The sequence below is a fragment of the Haliotis cracherodii genome, unplaced genomic scaffold (genome assembly GCF_022045235.1).
Source record: "Haliotis cracherodii isolate W230 unplaced genomic scaffold, xgHalCrac1.p SCAF_1, whole genome shotgun sequence".
In the NCBI taxonomy this organism is placed as follows: domain Eukaryota; kingdom Metazoa; phylum Mollusca; class Gastropoda; order Lepetellida; family Haliotidae; genus Haliotis; species Haliotis cracherodii.
Window position 1 is genome coordinate 22,901,480 of NW_027266264.1, and position 20,519 is coordinate 22,921,998.

Here is a 20,519-nt window from a genome sequence, read left to right on the forward strand (position 1 = left end):
GATTCAAACCCACATTCATAGGTTTCTATCATATCCTCCATGTCACCATGGCATAAGACTACGTTTATGAGCCTTCGATCTGGACTAGTGACACATTTTCCTCAAACTGTTCAGTCATCAATGACATTGTTCATGATGAAAGAAGTTCTATCACTGCCAAATGGTCTTCAACTAACAATTCAGTTACTCAATCACCAGTTTCAAACAAGGGACCAACAATGAAATGGCAATGATCTTGTAATTGTGGGTTTTTTTATCCAAGACACGGATGACAACACCTCAAGAAAAGATGTAACCAATTTATTTCAAATGCAACATTTTTACAGAATGAAAACAATGAAACGATGGAATGTTTTATTATTCTCCTTCCATCAGTTGACTAGCAATGGAAAGAACTACCGGTACACAACTCGTGGCCATTATGCACAAAACTTCCTCCATGGAAACAGTTGCCCAGTGCCCTCAATCAAACAGCAACCATGACTTGCATAGACTTATCTCCCCTTACACAGCACTGCATGTCAGCACAGGTACCTGGTAATTAGTTTCCAATTTGCTCAATTATAGTAAATCCTAGGTTAATTAAAGTCATCAAATCAAACATTATTAAATCCCAATCAGCTGACATTCACTATTTTTTTTATTAGCTCTAGTGTAATTTGAGTAAATATTGATGGCTATTTTTCATTCAAAGGAAGGCATGACAGTTTGGTTCATGGATATTTGTTCATTGTCTGATCCTTTATAACATGGATATTTGCCAATGACTCAGTGTTGCATATTCCCATAGCTCAGCACTTCTCAGAATTTAAGTCCCCAGCTGTTTGCCCCACTGACGGGATCACGACCATATGTTCCTTAGGCGTGATGAGAAACAAAGGAAATAGGATAAATATTAAAATGAAGTATGCGCTGATGAACTATAAAAATATGGTGCTATCATCTATTGGTTTTTGTGTCTGAGTTTGTATTGTTTGATTATTTTGACGACTGGCTCTATAACGGCTGACGGATCCCTGTACAGCATGTGATGGTCGGCTCCGTTCACCACGATGTGTGTCGCGTGGGGCAGCTCACTGGAGATGAGCGACTGTTCTGACTTGGCCCATGCCTGAAAAACACAACATGAATTTAATTTTTAGGTGGAAGACACATTTTGGCTCAAGACTTGGTTTGTTTACATATTCTACAGAACCTAAATTAAAACCTGAAAAGTACTTATTTATATTCCATCTAAAACAAACTTCACTATTCACCACAATATTCCTTGGCACAAAACCACAGCAAGACAGACCAGACAAGGTCAACTAGCCTGCTCACATGGAACAATTCACTAACCGAGAAGTATTTGTCACTTAATTGTTAACGTTTTACTTGTGTCCCCTAATTGGGAGCCCTGATGCCAGGCCTTTCGTGAAGCATGTACCCTCCAGGGGGGGGGGGGGGGGGCAGTACCTTGTTCAGGGGGCTGGGGATCTGTTCATCATAGTAGTTCCCGGTGATGAGGGTGACCGAGATGTTCTTGGGAACAGACTTCATCAGGCGTAGTGTTCTACAAGGAAAACAAAAACATACCTTATATAACACTAGGGTATTTAACATCAAGAAAACAGTCCTATGAATCCTTAGAAGAGTTAGGTACTTGGGACGCTTTATGTCCTCAGAAAAAAATGGTTAAAAGTGAAATAATTACAAACAAAAGGACCCTTCTCTGGAAAAAATAACTCAGTCTAGGTAAGTATCTCTTACATAAGCTAACTTCAGTAGTTTCTGAGCAAACATGTCCCCTCTAAGTCGCCTCCAATGATCAGCATAGGTTGCTAAGGACCAGTTCTAGCCTGATCACCTTCCACGACAAGCAGTATGGTGCCGGAGACACTCTACCCAGGTCCCCAAGGCGAGTCATGCTAGTGCAGACTGATAATTAAGGTTGAAAACAGACAGTTGACAGTTTGAGTGACAGGCAAAAACATGAACTGTCAAACCAGGAATTAACACCCCTACTCTCACCCCTAGTAAACCAGAATTCCAAAATATCCTATTGAAAATTGTTCTGACCCTGCATCATCCATGATTATCCAGGTATTATATCTCTGTCCTATAATGATAATTACCCTTGATCCATTCTCCACCATAGCTTCATTCAAAGTGACCATCGCCACCTCTCTTACCACTAGTCATCAGCTTAAAATCAACAACCAATCAAATGACTTCTTCTGAACACAAGTTCTGTCCACTCGAAATCACAGCCTCATGCAAGCAAGCCCTCATTTGTAATGGAATTGGAGGACTGAAGGTAACTTTCAGGTGGAAAAGATGTTTTCATTGGTATTAGACAGGGAATGGAAGTGCTCATGCCATTCTCAGTTGAGACCACACGTAACCATAGCAACAAGGTGAGTCAGGAACTGGTCATAGTACTGCTTGTTTCAGTCATGAAAGAAATTGTCAATTTTACTGACATATTTTTAGCGTCGTGTCAATCAAGCAGGACTTAAATTGAAGCTATGGTGGTAAAAGGGTCTAGTGTACCGTATATGTCATGATACCCTAGATTATCGAGGATGTTGCACTGGTACATGACCACTATTAGCAATGTACAGTGAAGCTTCTCACTTTATCTGTGAGAATGTTTCGTTGATGAAGTGATGCTCGTCTACCACGGAGCTCAGGTGTCGGGGGTTGCACAGCAAGTATTTCTACAACAGAGAAGTGTACTTCATATACAGGAAACCCAATATATGCACAAAATGGAGGAAATCTAGATGACATAACGCATCCTCTGACCCAGGGACTGACCTGCCTCATCTCCAACTCAAGGGGTAGCTCCACCCTCCCTCTGACCCCGGGGACTGACCTGCCTCACCTACAACCCTAGGGGTAGCACCACCTTTCCCCTCACCCAGGGCACTGACCTGCCTAATCTCCACCACCAGGTAGCTCCACCCTCCCTCCAACCCAGGGCACTGACCTGCCTCATCTCCACCCCAAGGTAGCTCCACCCTCCCTCCAACCCAGGGCACTGACCTGCCTCATCTCCACCCCCAGGTAGCTCCACCCTCCCTCCAACCCAGGGCACTGACCTGCCTCATCTCCACCCCCAGGTAGCTCCACCCTCCCTCCAACCCAGGGCACTGACCTGCCTCATCTCAACCCCCAGGTAGCTCCACCCTCACTCCCACCCAGGGCACTGACCTGCCTAATCTCCACCCCCAGGTAGCTCCACCCTCACTCCCACCCAGGGCACTGACCTGCCTCATCTCCACCCCCAGGTAGCTCCACCCTCCCTCCAACCCAGGGCCCTGACCTGCCTAATCTCCAACCCCAGGTAGCTCCACCCTCCCTCCCACCCAGGGCACTGACCTGCCTCATCTCCACCCCCAGGTAGCTCCACCCGCCCTCCCACCCAGGGCACTGACCTGCCTAATCTCCACCACCAGGTAGCTCCACCCTCACTCCCACCCAGGGCACTGACCTGCCTAATCTCCACCCCCAGGTAGCTCCACCCTCCCTCCCACACAGGACACTGACCTGCCTCATCTCCACCCCCAGGTAGCTCCACCCTCCCTCCCAGCCAGGGCACTGACCTGCCTCATCTCCACCCCCAGGTAGCTCCACCCTCCCTCCCACCCAGGGCACTGACCTGCGTTATCTCCACCTCCGGGGGTAGCTCCACCCTCCCTCTGACCCAGGGCTCTGACCTGCCTCATCTCCACCCCCAGGTAGCTCCACCCTCCCTCCGACCCAGGGCACTGACCAACCTCATCTCCACCCCCAGGTAGCTCCCCACTTCCCCTCACCCAGGGCACTGAACTGCCTAATCTCCACCCCCAGGTAGATCCACCCTCCCTCCGACCCAGGGCACTGACCAGCCTAATCTCCACCCCCAGGTAGATCCACCCTCCCTCCGACCCAGGGCACTGACCTGCCTCATCTCCACCTCCGGGGGTAGCTCCACCCCAGCCAGGGGGTGCTTCATGATGCCCACCATCAGAGCAAGCCTCATGAGTCCCAGCGCTGCACCCAGCTGGAAGGACTGGTACGTTGGAATCAGCTGGCCAAACCTGGATAAAGATGATTTTAGAGTACACCTGAGTTACAAGATTTAACCTATTAGAGTAACACTCACTAGTCAGTGACTTTAATCAGACACATTCATGGTTTCATTTTAAGTGGACCAGAAGATAATGAGTCTGATTGTGTTTAGCGTTGACACTGTCTGGTAAAGACAAACCAGTGGTGGATATTAATAGCAACACCCCACACTGTCTGAGTACAGTGGCAACCAATTCACGGAGCCTGACCACATATTCCATTTAGTCACCTCTTACAACAAGTATCCTGCGATATTTCTTAACCCATAATCCTCACGGGGTGTACCTAAATCTAAGTAAGGTAACACTATGTTAGACAAATGTTTAAGGTATTCATTTCTTTCTTTTCGTTGGGATGTAGTACTTGTAGTCTCTACCTATTGTCCAAGTGTGTTTGAGTGAGTGAGTATGGTTTTACGCCGCTTTTAGCAATATTCCAGCAATATCACAGCAGGGGACACCGATAATGGGCTTCACACATTGTACCCATGTCAGGAATCGAACCCGGGTCTTCGGCATGATGAGCGAATGCTTTAAGCACTATGCTACCCAACCGCCCCCAAGTGTGTTTGGATTAAAGGGGCAATGAATTCGAAAGGAAACAGTTTCTTTTCACACATTTGATAAAAGTATTGATGACATGTACAGAAACCCATGGGGTCTGACTAGAAGTAAACACCAGGCTGGTGAAAGTATGATGAAACTGACCAGTACTGCGTCCACACACCCTGGTCCTGCTCAAACAGCCTCTCAGACAATGGGTTGACCAGTACCAGGCCCAGGACACTGCTGAAACATAAGAAAGGCATCAACAGGCTGTCAACCATTGGGTAACGAGATGCTGAGATGCAATTTTGGTGTTCATCTGTGTAACTGTAAAATCTCACCCCTCGTACATCTGGTGTAGAACTCACCCCTCGTACATCTAATGTGGAACTCACCCCTCGTACATCTAATGTAGAACTCACCCCTCGTACATCTAGTGTAGAACTCATCCCCTGTACATCTAAGTGTAGAACTCATCCCTCTTATATCTGGTGTAGAACTCACCCCTCTTACAAACGAGTGCAGAACGCACCCCTCACAATCTAATGCAGAACTCACCCCTCGTAATCTAATGTAGAACTCACCCCTCGTACATCTAATGTAAAACTCGCCCCTCGTACATCTGGTGTAGAACTGACCCCTCGTATATCTGGTGTAGAACTCACCCCTCGTACATCTAATGTAGAACTCACCCCTCGTACATCTAATGTAGAACTCACCCCTCGTACATTTAATGTAGAACTCACCCCTTGGACATCTGGAGTAGAACTCACCCCTCGTATATCTGGTGTAGAACTCACCCCTCGTACATCTAATGTAGAACTCACCCCTAGTACATCTAGTCTAGAACTCGCCCCTCGTACATCTAATGTAGAACTCACCCCTTGTACAACTAATGTAGAACTCACCCCTCGTACATCTGGGTGTAGAACATGCTGACCAGGGCCCCGAGCTCGGCCCCAACTAGAATGAACGGCTGTGGCTGCTGGCTGCTGACCGTGAAGAGCTGGTTCAAGTCATCCACCATCCTGGAAACACAGCCACTACTATGATGTATTCACAAACAAAATACGCGAAAATTGATTGATAAAAAATATAAAATGACATATTTATTATTTACAAGTTGAAACAAACGACATCACTTCACAGTAGGCTGGTCTCATATCTTCAATTTGATTCAGTCATAGGTCCCTAAGTAAGTTCCTGGTCATATTCTGTTTGAATCAAATCAGAATCAATGTATCTAAGGGAATGTCTCTACATACCAGTGTCACACAAGGAAGCCAGCACACACTGCCGTCCCTTCCTTCATGTCAGTATCACAAAATGAGCCCTTGGGAGTTTTACAAAATAGTGAGCTATAGATCAACCTGCTTTTCCTGTTTACTTGTAGTCAGCAGTTGTTTGTTTCCAACATCAATAATTTATCGATTGTCTAACGGTTACGAGTTCTTTCTGCACAACCAGAGTTCCTCAGGCACAAAATGGGTTATCCAGACACAACCAGCATTTCCGAGGCTTAAGCACATTTCCCCAATACACCCAGGGTGATTGGCTGGATCAGCACCATCTAGGTCACATGTCTAACACTTCTGGCCACCTAGTCCTGCCATTCCTACAAGTTTTGTTTGTGATTTGTTTCTTGTTTGAAGCCGCACTCAGCAATATGCCAGCTGTATGACGGCAGTCTGTAAATATTTGAGTCTGGACCAGACAATCCAGTGATTGACATCATGAGCAACGATCCGCGCAATTGGGACTGATGACATGCACCAACCAAGTCAGCGAGCATGACCACTCGATCCCGTTAGTGGCCTCTTACGACAAGCATAGCAGACAAGTATTGACAGTATCACTCTCGTGCATGGTACAGACTACACATGAGGGCTGGCGACCTCACCTCTCCCCCGTGTATGGCTGCCACTGGTTCCTTGTATACTTCCTCTCCTCCTGCGTCTGGGATTGGTTCTGAGGATACAAATTCACAAAGGTAAATGTTATTTGCTCACTATTACATGCAACCTTAACAACTGCTGACTTCCTATGCCTTGCTTGCATGACCATAGGGCTTGACATAGCACTCTGGATTGCATGTTCATGAAGCTGTCATGTTCATGAAGCTGTCTAGTTCATGAAGCTGTCTAGTTCATGAAGCCGTGTTCTGTTACCAAATCTGTCATTTTCCGTCTTCCCGAGGCAAGGGCATAATCTGATTCTAAAAGTCCAGTTTCCACCCTTGTGCAACAACGCTGGATTTTCATGGCTTGATCGTAGCTCCACCAGTGACTGTTACAAGTTATGTCCCTTCTATGCCCCTTCTATTGACCATTTAGATTCCATCTTTCATATCACTTGCATTTGCTTCAAACAAAATGGCGGCGCCCAGTCAAGACGATCTGATCAACAATCAAGACCTATTGACCTTTTTCACACTTCGCTACTTCCGGTTTGAAAGCAAGGCTTGGGGAGCAGAAGGTGAAGGCTGGATAGCACATGAAACACATGGAGATGTCAACAAGACAAGCAATCGGTACAAACTGTGACAATTTAATTTGTTGCCGGTACATTTATCGTAAGTATTGAACATTATTCTAATTCTTATCATTGACAAACTATTCTACTGTTATCTTGTCTCCATACCGATATAAATTTGAGTCTGGCTGTTCTGTTGTGATTTCAATTTAAAATATCCATGACCACCTGGTAACTCCCAGTGCAGTTTATGGTAGCTGAACAGACTTAATACAAATGCTACTGAGATCTTGTAAGGAATAATTCATTGTTTACACACCAATTAGTCAAACTATTTATTGTTAGTTTAAATAACTTTGGGGGTTGTATTTGAAGTTGAAGTATTGACATTTTGACCATATCTAGATATATGTCAAAAACTAACTTAATTGATATGTTGATATAATGTATCAAATTGTAACCTACTGAGAATTTACAATCGTAACAAATCAGAATTTTGCATCAGTTGCGTATTTGATGTAAATTGTAATGGACTCAAATGCATTCCAATAAAATGTTAGACCTCTAGATCTACTTGCGCTGTTGTGATTGTGAACAGTTGTTATTTTGATTGTCAATGTTGACAGATTAGATGGTGTAATATTTCAACTGAATTATTACATAAAGGGTGTGTAAATATTTGAAGTAAAGTACAGTTTGATCTGCAATTTTGTAAACAATATTTCTACCAAAATGATATTTACTTTACTGTACCAAATTAATCATGTCATTAAATGAACATAAACACAACTAATTAATGGCCAGTAAATGTTCAATCTACATGTGATCTGTATATAATTTACAGAAACAGATAACTCTTTAACAGTCTGTATTCAAATATTTCAAATACATAAATTGATATTGACATTACTATAAACTTAAAGTATAAACGGAATTATTTTTAATTCCCATGCGTATTGCAATCATAACTCATTTATTCCCTTTGTTTAATTGTGAAACCCATCTGGTCTTATGTCCACAAACATGTTTTGAAACTTTTAAAACAAAATAATTTCTTTTGTGCAAGCAATTGCCATGTATTATTGATTATTAATCATATCAATTTATATGTAAGAATATAGTTGTGCTTACTGTGTCATTTTGCAATAATTATATTGTTATGATGTAATAGTTTGTTTTTTTACTATTGTTAACAATCTTTAGAACTTTAGTTTATTTCAGTCAAGTCAAGTGGTGTGATCCTTTTGATAATTTTTATAATTCAATCAAAACGAGAAATATAAAAAAATATAAATACATAGAAGAAATTTGTTTTCCTTGTCAAATAACGATGATAGCATGAATTTATCTCATCTTGTGATCTGACAAAGTTAATATTTTCAAGTCAAGATATCAATTTTAGTAAACCACAAGAAGAGATAAACATTTCATTTCACAAAGAAAATTCAAGTCTTATATTTTCTTTGTGATCTTCATGACCTTACTCAGAAAACCATAGTGTCAATGAGGCAGACTGACTGTAGGTGTGACAAAACATGATATTTCAACTGAATTTGATAAAAATCTTATTTATTTCACTCTAGCGAAAGTATGTTTTCAACATGGTCAGACTAAACAAAGTATTTCATGATTAAATACATACTGGTAATATAAATATGAAAACGTGTTTCATTAAAACAAGAGTGAATTTCTGTGTGACATTGATAAAAAGAGCTGTAGTACACTGTCATTAAATTGATGCATCTGTTGGTGTCGTGCCTGGTTAGCGAAAATCCAATTTTCCCTAGTATCAGTAAACCAAAAATCCAAGTTGGAGTATTTGTCCTACGAAAGCGAGAAATGAGTAATTGCTATAAAAACACCGGATTACCGTAGTTTAGATTAGCGCCCGTGCTGTTCAAACAGAGGAGAGGAGAGGAGATTTACTACAGAGTCGTTTTGTAAAAAATAATACAGTTGGATGTTTAAACACAGGAGAAGAGATGATCAGTTTCTTAATTGAACAAACAATTAGTTTCTTAGTTGATATGGGTTATGATACCGATGAGTATAGAGGAGAGTCGTTTCTTAAGAATACATACAGCATGTATTTGATGGTATTTGATGGTATATAACGCACAAGTTCGAGTGACCATGGTTGATACCGTGTGAGGTGGTCAGCACTTGTTTTATGAGGGATTCAAGTTTCGTTGTAAGAAAACAGTCTGTGAGAAGAAGTATTGGAACTGTGTTGTTGCTGCCTGCAGAGCGTCGGTGATCACTGAAAACGGCATTCTTCAAGCAGCTTTGCAGGTAAGAAAATAATGCACATGATCATGATGATAATAATCTTAAAGACATAGACTCAAAAGACTTTGCTCAAAAAACTATGACTTGGACACAACGTGTATGCCAGTGCAACCGCAAATTTATTATAGAAATTATAGAATGTATTTATGTATTTACCATTATATTTTAAGATATAAATTATTGTTTTTTGTAGAAATTATAATGTACATCTATGAAATATTAAAGTATTAGAGTTATTCAATTTGTTAAATGTTAAGTACTTTTCTGCAACTATACTATACTTCAGCATCTAATAAATTACTACCGTGATTACGGTATACGCATTTCTGTGTTTTTCTTGTTATTTGAGTCTCGGTATAGCAATATCCCATTTTTACTGTAGCTTGACCAGTCTTACTGTAGCTTCACGAAAGCAAAGAGATTTTAGAGTTGATTATGGCTAGGTTTCGCTCTTCGGGCCCAGAATATACTGTTTGAGTTTTTAGACACATCAGATGAATTGATGCCTTCAAGAATTTCTAAAGTAGCATGCAATGTTACACAATGTGATTAATTTTCCTTAAATTTCTCTATTTCAGAAGAATGTTGTTTTCTAAATAAGCAATATTTTGAGAGAAGGTGAATATGCATTGTTTAGAAAATATTATGGAAGTAAAAATATTATAACAATATTAATGAACTATCATTTCAGGCGGCTTTGAGTCCAGCGAGTCAGCACAAAGAAGTACTAGTATCCGGTGATGAATGTCCGGAGGAGCTTTCTGCTGACAGTAACACACTGGTTACAATGTGCATCCTGTCAAAGGACGAGGAAGTGAAAAGCCATATTCATACAATCACTAAATGTGTTTCCTGTCACATTTCACTTAAATAGGACGAGGAAGTGAAAAGCCTTATTCACTCACAAAACAAAATGGCCACTATTTATCAGACACTAAAAAAGCACATTCTACCATTTGTTTACAAGCAAGAAAATTATTTTCTCCTGGAACTTAATTAGGTGCTCTTGACTGACAAAGACACCCGGTCCATGTAAGGTTTTGAAAACTTTTATTGTGAGAAATAAAGACATGAAAATTTAGGTTTGTTGTTCTTTATTAAATATGAGAAATCCAGATTGTTCCATCAACAAATTTCGTACCGCTACATATATTTTATCTTGGCTTGATTACTAAATGAAGTTGATTCCTTTTCATCTTTTGTTATTTTATCTGTACTCATATCTCATCAAGACATTTTCAAACTATTCAGGATAAATGTATTAGTAGCTTCCTTTTGATATACAATTACCTTTCATCATATAGGATTAGGTCAGGGTGTTCAAGAAGTTGGTGTTTGTATCAATTCTTATATTTTTTCAATTTCATGCATTATCTACATTATCAATTTTAAGTTTCCTTTTAACTTATTTTAAACAGTTCACACATCATTACTTTTGTTGTGCATGGTGCAATCTCAATCGGTAATAATCGGTTAAATAAGTGATGTTTGAAGAACCAGTAAAGTATCATCAGTCATTGTACACACTGAATAGAGTTATCGCCCCTTCTGAATATTTATTTGGACACACAAGTTATTTTGTGAACTAATTTCATTTACATCGTGATATGTTCAGATGAAAATCATAGCAGAAAAAGAATTTTTTATCAACTGGACTCATGGCAAAACGGCAGTGCGTTGTGCAGCAAACACCACTATGAAACGTGAAATAAACATGATCGATGATCTCGAGTTCGCCAAGCCACGCATTGACTGAGCAAATTTGCAAAAGTACACTGACCTGTTTCATGTTATGTGGTTCATTTACGACACAAAACTTCTGTCATTGAATGTACTGTCACATTGTACCTATATGCCGACGAGGTTATGATAATACAATCTATTTCTGAAATATGTATCTCGAAATGCTCCTTTCGATTCACTTCCGGGATCCTGACAGCAAAATGCTAACTCCAGTGTATTACAGGCATATTTTAGTTGGACCTCAGGATTTAATGTGAAATATCTTCTGTATTAGATATAGAGGATACCATTTTTTGTTTGTTTGAAATGTCCATTAGTGAAATGCACAACATACTCTCTGTTCCCTATCAGCTGATGTGACTCACACTGCATGGAGCTATGCTCTCCAAGCCTCATTTTCAATCCAAGATGGCGAAAGTGTGAAAAAGGTCAATATTGTAATAAAACGTTTTCACCCTGCGAAGTGCATAAACTCACTTGAGCACCTTCATTAAAAACATGAAAAATTTGCAAAATATCTGTACACATACTTTGTAAATCCTGCAATTGACTGAAATCAGCACCTTTGAAATCCATGTTGTTTACAATCCGAATGTCCAGTTCATCATGTGATTTTGATAGGACTATGCATAGACTCGTCAGTCCTGTCAAAATGTAACTCCAGAATACCAGCCTAGCTCGGCAAGGGTGGAAATGGACTTACATAGTCAATTCAAGTTTTTGCCTTCGGCAGACGGTCATGTTCATGAATGTGTGCCATGTTCATGAATGTGTGCCATGTTCATGAATGTCTGCCATGTTTATGTTTGTTTTGTTTGTTTGTTGATATGTATCCTTTTTTCAACGGTTAAGCGCATAAAACATATTTTCGGAAGTATGTCGTGTGCCTTTATTATTCCTGAACACTTCGAAAAATCACAACATTGTTTTCAATCCGTTTGTTTGTTTCTTGTTTAATGCCGCACTCAGCAATATTCCAGCTATATGATGCGGTCTGTAAATAATAGAGTCAGGACCAGACAATTCAGTGATTGACATCATGAATATCGATCCATGCAATTAGGTCGATGACATGCATCAACCAAGTCAGCGAGCCTGACTACCCGATCCAGTTAGTCGCCTCTTACGTCAAGCACAGTCGCCTTTTACGGCAAGCATGGGTTGCTGAAGACCTATTCGTTGCGTTCATGAATGTGTGTCGTGTTCATGAATGTGTCGTGTTCATGAATTTGTGTCGTGTTCATGAATTTGTGCCATGATCATGAATGTGTGTCGTGTTCATGAATGTGTCATGTTCATGAATTTGTGTCATGTTCATGAATCTGTGTCGTGTTCATGGTTGTGTGATGTGTTCATGAATCTGTGTTGTGTTCATGATTGTGTGTTGTGTTCATGACTGTGTGCCATGTTCATGAGTGTGTCATGTTCATGAATCTGTCATGTTTATGAATCTGTGTCATGTTCATGAATTTGTGTCATGTTCATGAATCTGTGTTGTGTTCATGAATTTGTGTTGAGTTCATGAATGTGTGTCATGTTTATTAATCTGTCATGTTCATGAAATGGTGTCATGTTCATGAATCTGTGTGTTGTGTTCATGATTGTGCTGTGTTCAGGTGTCATGTTCATTAATCTGTTGTGTTCATGAATGTGTGTTGTGTTCATTATTGTGTGTTGTGTTCATATTGTGTTGTGTTCATGAATGTGTGTTGTGTTCATGAATGTGTGTTGTGTTCATGAATGTGTGTTCATGAATGTGTGTTGTGTTCATGATTGTGTGCCATGTTCATGAATCGCTGCATCATGTTCATGAATGTGTGTTGTGTTCATGATTTGTGTTGTGTTCATGATTGAGCCATGTTCATGAATGTATGTTGTGTTCATGATTGTGTGCCATGTTCATGAAGCTGACACAATTAATACACCTTGTGGTGATGGTATGTTACTTTGGTGATGCCATGTCTACAGATTGTACTCACAACATAGGGTCGTTCACTGAAGCCGAGTCCCGCCCTGTCATAGATGCACACCTACAACAGATCACACGCACAATGGTTTAAATATATTTTTATTTAAAAAGAAATCTGGATTGGTAAACAAGCAAAACTCGCTTATGTAAATACTTCTCCAGGTAACAACATAACAACAGCTGGTTATATATAAGATAGTGCAAAACATAAACATACAAAATGCACAAATGAAATACACAAAGCCAATACATTGAAGCAAGTGGTGTCTGTGAAATAAAATAATGCAGTTTTCCATTACTACATGCATAAAATTAAGCTACTCAAATCTTTGGCTTTTGACAATGAAATCGTGAACTGGTTTAAGAATAGTCATGTTTGTAGAATTGCTGACTGAACTACTGCCATGTAATATCGTTTTTAGATCATACACATGTGTGTAGTGTATCTGATATCACACACACAATAACACGAGACACATCAGACGCTTGTTGACAACAGCACTCTCATATTGAGAAGCTTTCATACCATTAGGAATGTTTACCTGTTTGAGAGAAATCACTACCAGGGTCATTCAAAGGATGATCCATGCAAAGTTTCAGATTCATAAGCTTCATGGTTTCAGAGGAGATGTAAAACATGTCAAAGTTCACAACAGAATGTACTTCAGTTTCAAATTTCTCCTAACACAACCACAAGCAATATGACCTGCAATCTATTTGTTCAAGACACCGAGGGCTGCCATGATTGAAGACTGTATCTTACCCTGGCGTGTTTAGCAAGCTTCGGCCACACCAGCGTCCACACGTCCGAGGTCATCCCTGTAGGGGCATCTAAAATCACTGCAACAAGTACAGTCACTTGTGAGGAGAAGAGCTCAACCATATATGAGCAGATACAACAACTGCTAGCTACCTCAAACTGGTAAATAGTTAGGATATATGTCTACTGTCATCTACCTTGTGGTTAGGATTGAGTGACAAGGAAACACCTTAACCCCCAGGCAACCCCACCGCCCCTCCACTGGTGAGGAGTGAGTGACAAGGAAACACCTTAACCCCCAGGCAACACCACCGCCCCTCCACTGGTGAGGAGTGAGTGACAAGGAAACACCTTAACCCCCAGGCAACCCCACCGCCCCTCCACTGGTGAGGAGTGAGTGACAAGGAAACACCTTAACCCCCAGGCAACCCCACCGCCCCTCCACTGGTGAGGAGTGAGTGACAAGGAAACACCTTAACCCCCAGGCAACCCCACCGCCCCTCCACTGGTGAGGAGTGAGTGACAAGGAAACACCTTTACCCCCAGGCAACCCCACCGCCCCTCCACTGGTGAGGAGTGAGTGACAAGGAACACTTTAACCCCCAGGCAACCCCACCGCCCCTCCACTGGTGAGGAGTGAGTGACAAGGAAACACCTTTACCCCCAGGCAACACCACCGCCCCTCCACTGGTGAGGAGTGAGCGACAAGGAACACTTTAACCCCAGGCAACACCACCGCCCCTCCACTGGTGAGGAGTGAGTGACAAGGTAACACTTTAACCCCCAGGCAACCCCTCCACTGGTGAGGAGTGAGTGACAAGGAACACTTTAACCCCCAGGCGACCCCTCCACTGGTGAGGAGTGAGTGACAAGGTAACACTTTAACCCCCAGGCAACCCCACCGCCCATCCACTGGTGAGGAGTGAGTGACAAGGAACACTTTAACCCCAGGCAAAACCACCGCCCCTCCACTGGTGAGGAGTGAGTGACAAGGAAACACCTTAACCCCCAGGCGACCCCTCCACTGGTGAGGAGTGAGTGACAAGGTAACACTTTAACCCCCAGGCAACCCCACCGCCCCTCCACTGGTGAGGAGTGAGTGACAAGGAAACACCTTAACCCCCAGGCAACCCCACCACCCCTCCACTTGTGACCCCGCCCCTCCACTGGTGAGGAGTGAGTGACAAGGAAACACCTTAACCCCCAGGCAACCCCACCGCCCCTCCACTGGTGAGGAGTGAGTGACAAGGAAACACCTAAACCCCCAGGCAACACCACCGCCCCTCCACTGGTGAGGAGTGAGTGACAAGGAAACACCTTAACCCCCAGGCAACCCCACCGCCCCTCCACTGGTGAGGAGTGAGTGACAAGGAAACACCTTTACCCCCAGGCAACCCCACCGCCCCTCCACTGGTGAGGAGTGAGTGACAAGGAACACTTTAACCCCAGGCAACCCCACCGCCCCTCCACTAGTGAGGAGTGAGTGACAAGGAACACTTTAACCCCCAGGCGACCCCTCCACTGGTGAGGAGTGAGTGACAAGGCAACACTTTAACCCCCAGGCAACCCCACCGCCCCTCCACTGGTGAGGAGTGAGTGACAAGGAACACTTTAACCCCAGGCAACCCCACCGCCCCTCCACTGGTGAGGAGTGAGTGACAAGGAACACTTTAACCCCAGGCAACCCCACCGCCCCTCCACTAGTGAGGAGTGAGTGACAAGGAACACTTTAACCCCCAGGCGACCCCTCCACTGGTGAGGAGTGAGTGACAAGGAAACACCTTAACCCCCAGGCAACCCCACCACCCCTCCACTTGTGACCCCGCCCCTCCACTGGTGAGGAGTGAGTGACAAGGAAACACCTTAACCCCCAGGCAACCCCACCGCCCCTCCACTGGTGAGGAGTGAGTGACAAGGAAACACTTTAACAATAGGGGTGTCACGATAAATCGAAATATCAATCATAAATCATATACCAATCAATAGTATCAATTTCAGTTAGGAATATAGATAGTTTCGATTGTATTTACCATATCAATGAAATACATGCGATGCTGTTCAAATTTGTTTTTCTTTTGATCATGAAGTAGTAATTTACACATGCTAATGTGGAAGTTTCTTTTTCTTAAATTATTAGGGTAAAGAAAAATCAAATCAGTCATATCTCTAACTTTACTTTTTTGTTGATGTTATTGTTGTTGTTGTTGTTGTTGTTGTTGTTATTGTTGTTGTTATCACATTCAAAGGAAACTTCAGTTCCAAGGTGTAATTCAACTCTAAAATCCATCTAAAATGATACTTTGAAAACTATCGATATTTATCGCAATAGTTGTTTGAAATATCAATAGTTATCGCAATAGTTTCTTTCAATATCAATAGTTATCGCAATAGTGATTTCTCATCACGAATTGGCTCAAGTTTGCCGATGTGGCATTGAATTTACTCACTCACATTCAGTGTGATTTTAATGAATACCATGAATAAACTGTGACTGGGCCTACCAGTAGGTGGTCCCTTGCCCTCACACATCATGAACAGCTTCTGTCCCCAGCCAACATCATACAGCTCACCTGTTCAAACAACAATACATCATACAGCTCACCTGTTGAAACAACAATATATCATAGTTTACCCCTGAAAACAACAATACACCATACAGTTTACACGTTGAAACAACAATACACAATATAGTTTACCTGTTGAAACAACAATACACCATACACTTTACCTGTTGAAACAACAATACACAATATAGTTTACCTGTTGAAACAACAATACACCATACAGTTTACCTGATGAAACAACAACACACCATACAGTTTACCTGATGAAACAACAAAACAGTCAGACAGCTCACCAGTTGAAACAACAATACAATGCCAAACAGCTCACTGGTCAAAACAACAAAACAGTATCATACAGCTCACTGGTTGAAACATTTCAGTATCATACAGCTCACTGGTTGAAACATGTGGGTATCAAACAGCTCACTGGTTGAAACATTTCAGTACCATACAGCTCAACAGTTGAAATAGCTACACAACTGAACATCATTTTCTAACACCCAAAATCATATTGTGCATTAAGTGGGTTCAAATGTTCATCATTTTCCATGTATGTCACTTTTATTTGTGGGGGTGGTCGGGTAGCCTTGTGGTTAAAGCATTCTAATCATCACTAAGAAAACGCGGGTTCGATTTCCAACATGGGTACAATGTGTGAAGCCAATTTCTGGTGTCCCCCGCCGTGATATTGCGGGAATATTGCTAAAAGCGGCATAAAACCATACTCACTCACTCACTCACTTTTATTTGTGCCGTCACATACTAAACACTGACACAATTTCTTAATGTATTAGAAAAGTATTTCTAGTGTGCCTGCCCTTCAGGCACTGGGAACTTCTTATTACTGTGCCATTACAATTTTAACAGTGTCATCTGAACTAAAATACAAGTAATTTTGAAACTGATCCACATTAGAAGAAAAGTAGGTGACAAGTTGAATAACAATAGAGACATGTGTAAGCACATTTGCAACATATTTTAGCTACAGTAAACTATGTTTATAACGAACACACATATAACGAACTGAAGGATATAACAAAATGTTTGTTTAGTCCCATCTATTTGCTGGATATAAGCTGTATAGGTATTTATACCGAACTATGGTTATAACGAACTAAAATTAGTGGTACCTTTGAGTTTGTTATAACCATAGTTTACTGCATTGCAAAATAATGACACTGCACAACTGGAAATTGTACTACGTCAAGACTACCATGCACATTCCATATTTGTCATATACATGACCATACATGAGATACTCTCAATAAGTAAACATTTCTTTGGCCAAGACTCGTATGGATGTGGCTGATCCTTGATGTACCTGAGGGTTTCAGGGTGCTGTATTCCTTCTGGAGAGAAGCGTAGTTTATGAACGGTGGAATTATAATGAACAGCAGGATGTATTTGAGGGAAGCGATGCATCGGGCTGTCAAACTTCTTCCTTGAGTCTCTGTCACAGACTTCTTGGATTTCTTGACCTTGAAAAAAAACAAATCTCACCTCGTAGTGTAATCCTCTAATACAGTTTACCAAAGACGTAAACCGTATTCGATGTAATAAGCGCCCCACTCTAATAACTGCCCACAGCGATATTTCCTAATATATTGGCTAGTGAACTGTAATGGTCTTTTTGACTTCTGGAACTTCTGTTTAGGACGTTCAACTTTCTAGTGAGTCAAAAGCTCATGTCTGGTTTATAGTCATGTTTAATCAACTAAAGGGGAATAACTCCCAATGATCTACAGTACAGTGCTGGTACAACTAGCTATAATAACTGTTCATAGCACTCTGGTGGAACATGCTATAATATTAATGTAAACACATTAGATATATTGACTTACTACTACATGAACAATCCCAATTAGCACCCCTTCCAATTGATCGATGTACACAAGACTTATTTATTCGCGTATAATATGCACTCGTGTGTTATATGCACCCTTAATTATGGGCAATCAAATTCTGGAAAAATATATCTGTCCTATATAAACATTTCAGGCTGTCAGCATAAACCATGAAATTTATCCTTTAACTCTGTTTTTTTTCACCAAAATAATTATCCAATAAGAGCCTCCTATTTCTAATTTTGAGAGCGCCCTATTACGTTGAATACAGTATACGTCTTTGAGTTCACCAAGACCCATACACTCCTGTACACAGCATGACATTACTACTGAACAAATTCAAATACTATATCCCAAGACTAATTATTGCATTAAGATTTGCAGTTCTCACTGGACCAGACAATCCAGTGATGAATATCATGAGCATCAATCCATGCAATTGGGATTGATGACATGCATCAACCACGTCAGCGACAAGCAGAGACACCTTGTACAGCCAGTATGGGGTGCTGAAGTCAGTGAAGACCTATTCTTTCCCAGATCTTCACAGAAACTGCATGTGATACAGTTAAACTACAGATAGGATCGATGAGTAGATGTACTCTCCTGCAATGAAACCAAAGACCGAGAGAAGAGAGATTACGCAGCAGTGTACTGTAAAACAAATTTGTACCTACTACCTAGCCCTAGGTAGCAATTTTAACTGCTCTCCACATTGTCGTAATCTTGAATTTATTCATGACCCTCTCAATTTGGCTTTTTTCAGAATTCGGCAGGACTTCCGCCCGTATCGCCACATACATGATAAATATTATTGAGCGACAAAGCATACATATATAATTTTTGGAGGGGGTAAACGGGCGGAAGTCTTTCCTAGATTTCATCACATTCACACCTCGCCAGACCAGGCCGACCCTGCGTCTAGTCAGTGAATTAATCCACCGCGTTGTGCAAAGTGTCTTACATGTTTCTTGTCGTTGCTACTACTGGCCGAGTCCTCATCTTGGTGTTCCTTGGGTAATCTTCCTGCTAATAACGGTGGTGCTGCTGTCGGCCTTCTCCTGGGAGGCATTACTAGCTGTGATCAGTGTTTACAATTACAACACGTGGACAGGAAGGGCTTTCCCAGAATGGCCTCGCTTTCGTTTGGAGTTCCCCACTTCCGTATTTACAAACGCAATCAAACACGTGTGGGTACTTAGACTAACATATTATTGAAGATCTTGTACCCGAAATAATATTATGCATATCGTCACCAAATTATTCAATATAGAACCCTAGGGGATTAAGGAACCACTCAGTTGAGCTGAAGAAGGGATGAGAGTTGAATAGGGGTGAATGTTCATGTAACACTTTCCCATGACACCCCCTCCTCCCTCCTTCCTATATCTTATTCAAATTTATATTATTATTTTATTTGAAGAAATGGAACTGTGTCATTTTTGTCATGCCCCTAACTCACTCACATGACTTGGTTCACGCATGCCATCGTATCCCAATTGCGTCGATCGATGCTCATATGGTGTCAATCACTTGATTGTCTGGTCCAGACTCGATTATTAACTGACCGTCGTCATATAGATGTAATACTGCTGAGTGCGGCGTTAAACAACAACAACAACAACAAAAACACATCAACGGATCTTCTCTTTTAAAACGCGGCAAAATGTCAAAATATATTTCAGTTGCCACATGAACCTGGCGATTCCACAGTTGTAAGTTGTACCCAAAAGAGTTCACAAAACTGCTTATGGGGTTTAAAATTATGTAACATTATGATTAAACTTAAATAAACTTTAAATCATATATAGTGTGTATGAACCAGCTTGGCAGCCATTTTAAGAAATATGTATAGATAAATCTTCTCTATTGTTAAAACATCTAGGAAAACTGAGACATGAAACTTTTATGGATAACAAATTCTTTATCCTTTCGAAGCAAGGGAGTTAATCGACCCTTGCCGAACTAGGCTGGAATGATGATGGTGTTATATTTTGGCTGAACTAACGAGTCGAAATCGACATTCGATTCATAAACAAATGGCGACTGCCGAGCAGATTTCGGTCTATTGCAGGTTTTGCAGAGCATTTGTACCGTCAACTGGGCGTCGACAGATGGTTTCGAAACCTTTGAGTGTTTTTGTCAAAGTGCTCAAGTAATTTGATGCACTTTGCGAGAAAAGGCCCTCGTTATTACAATATAGATCTTGATAATCGATTAGATCTTGACTGGGCGCCG

General features: G+C 41.5%; 1 protein-coding gene across 2 annotated transcripts; it reads right to left on the minus strand.

Annotated features, from left to right (window-relative positions):
* Positions 1–302: 302 nt before the first annotated feature.
* On the minus strand, positions 303–19,394 carry LOC139462143 (uncharacterized). 2 transcript variants are annotated; one of them, XM_071243657.1, is made up of 12 exons: positions 19,246–19,394; positions 17,759–17,915; positions 16,375–16,443; positions 13,877–13,953; positions 13,124–13,174; positions 6,541–6,608; positions 5,549–5,668; positions 4,803–4,880; positions 3,926–4,064; positions 2,617–2,699; positions 1,456–1,552; positions 303–1,111 (listed from the first exon to the last, which is right to left on the minus strand). In XM_071243657.1, the coding sequence occupies exons 1-12, from the start codon at positions 19,351–19,353 to the stop codon at positions 944–946; spliced, it is 1,215 nt and encodes a 404-aa protein (XP_071099758.1). In that variant the 5' UTR covers positions 19,354–19,394; the 3' UTR covers positions 303–943. The 2 variants fall into 2 exon arrangements, with proteins under 2 accessions (XP_071099758.1, XP_071099750.1); XM_071243649.1 differs by having other exon boundaries at positions 4,803–4,883.
* Between the last annotated feature and the right edge of the window lie 1,125 nt (positions 19,395–20,519).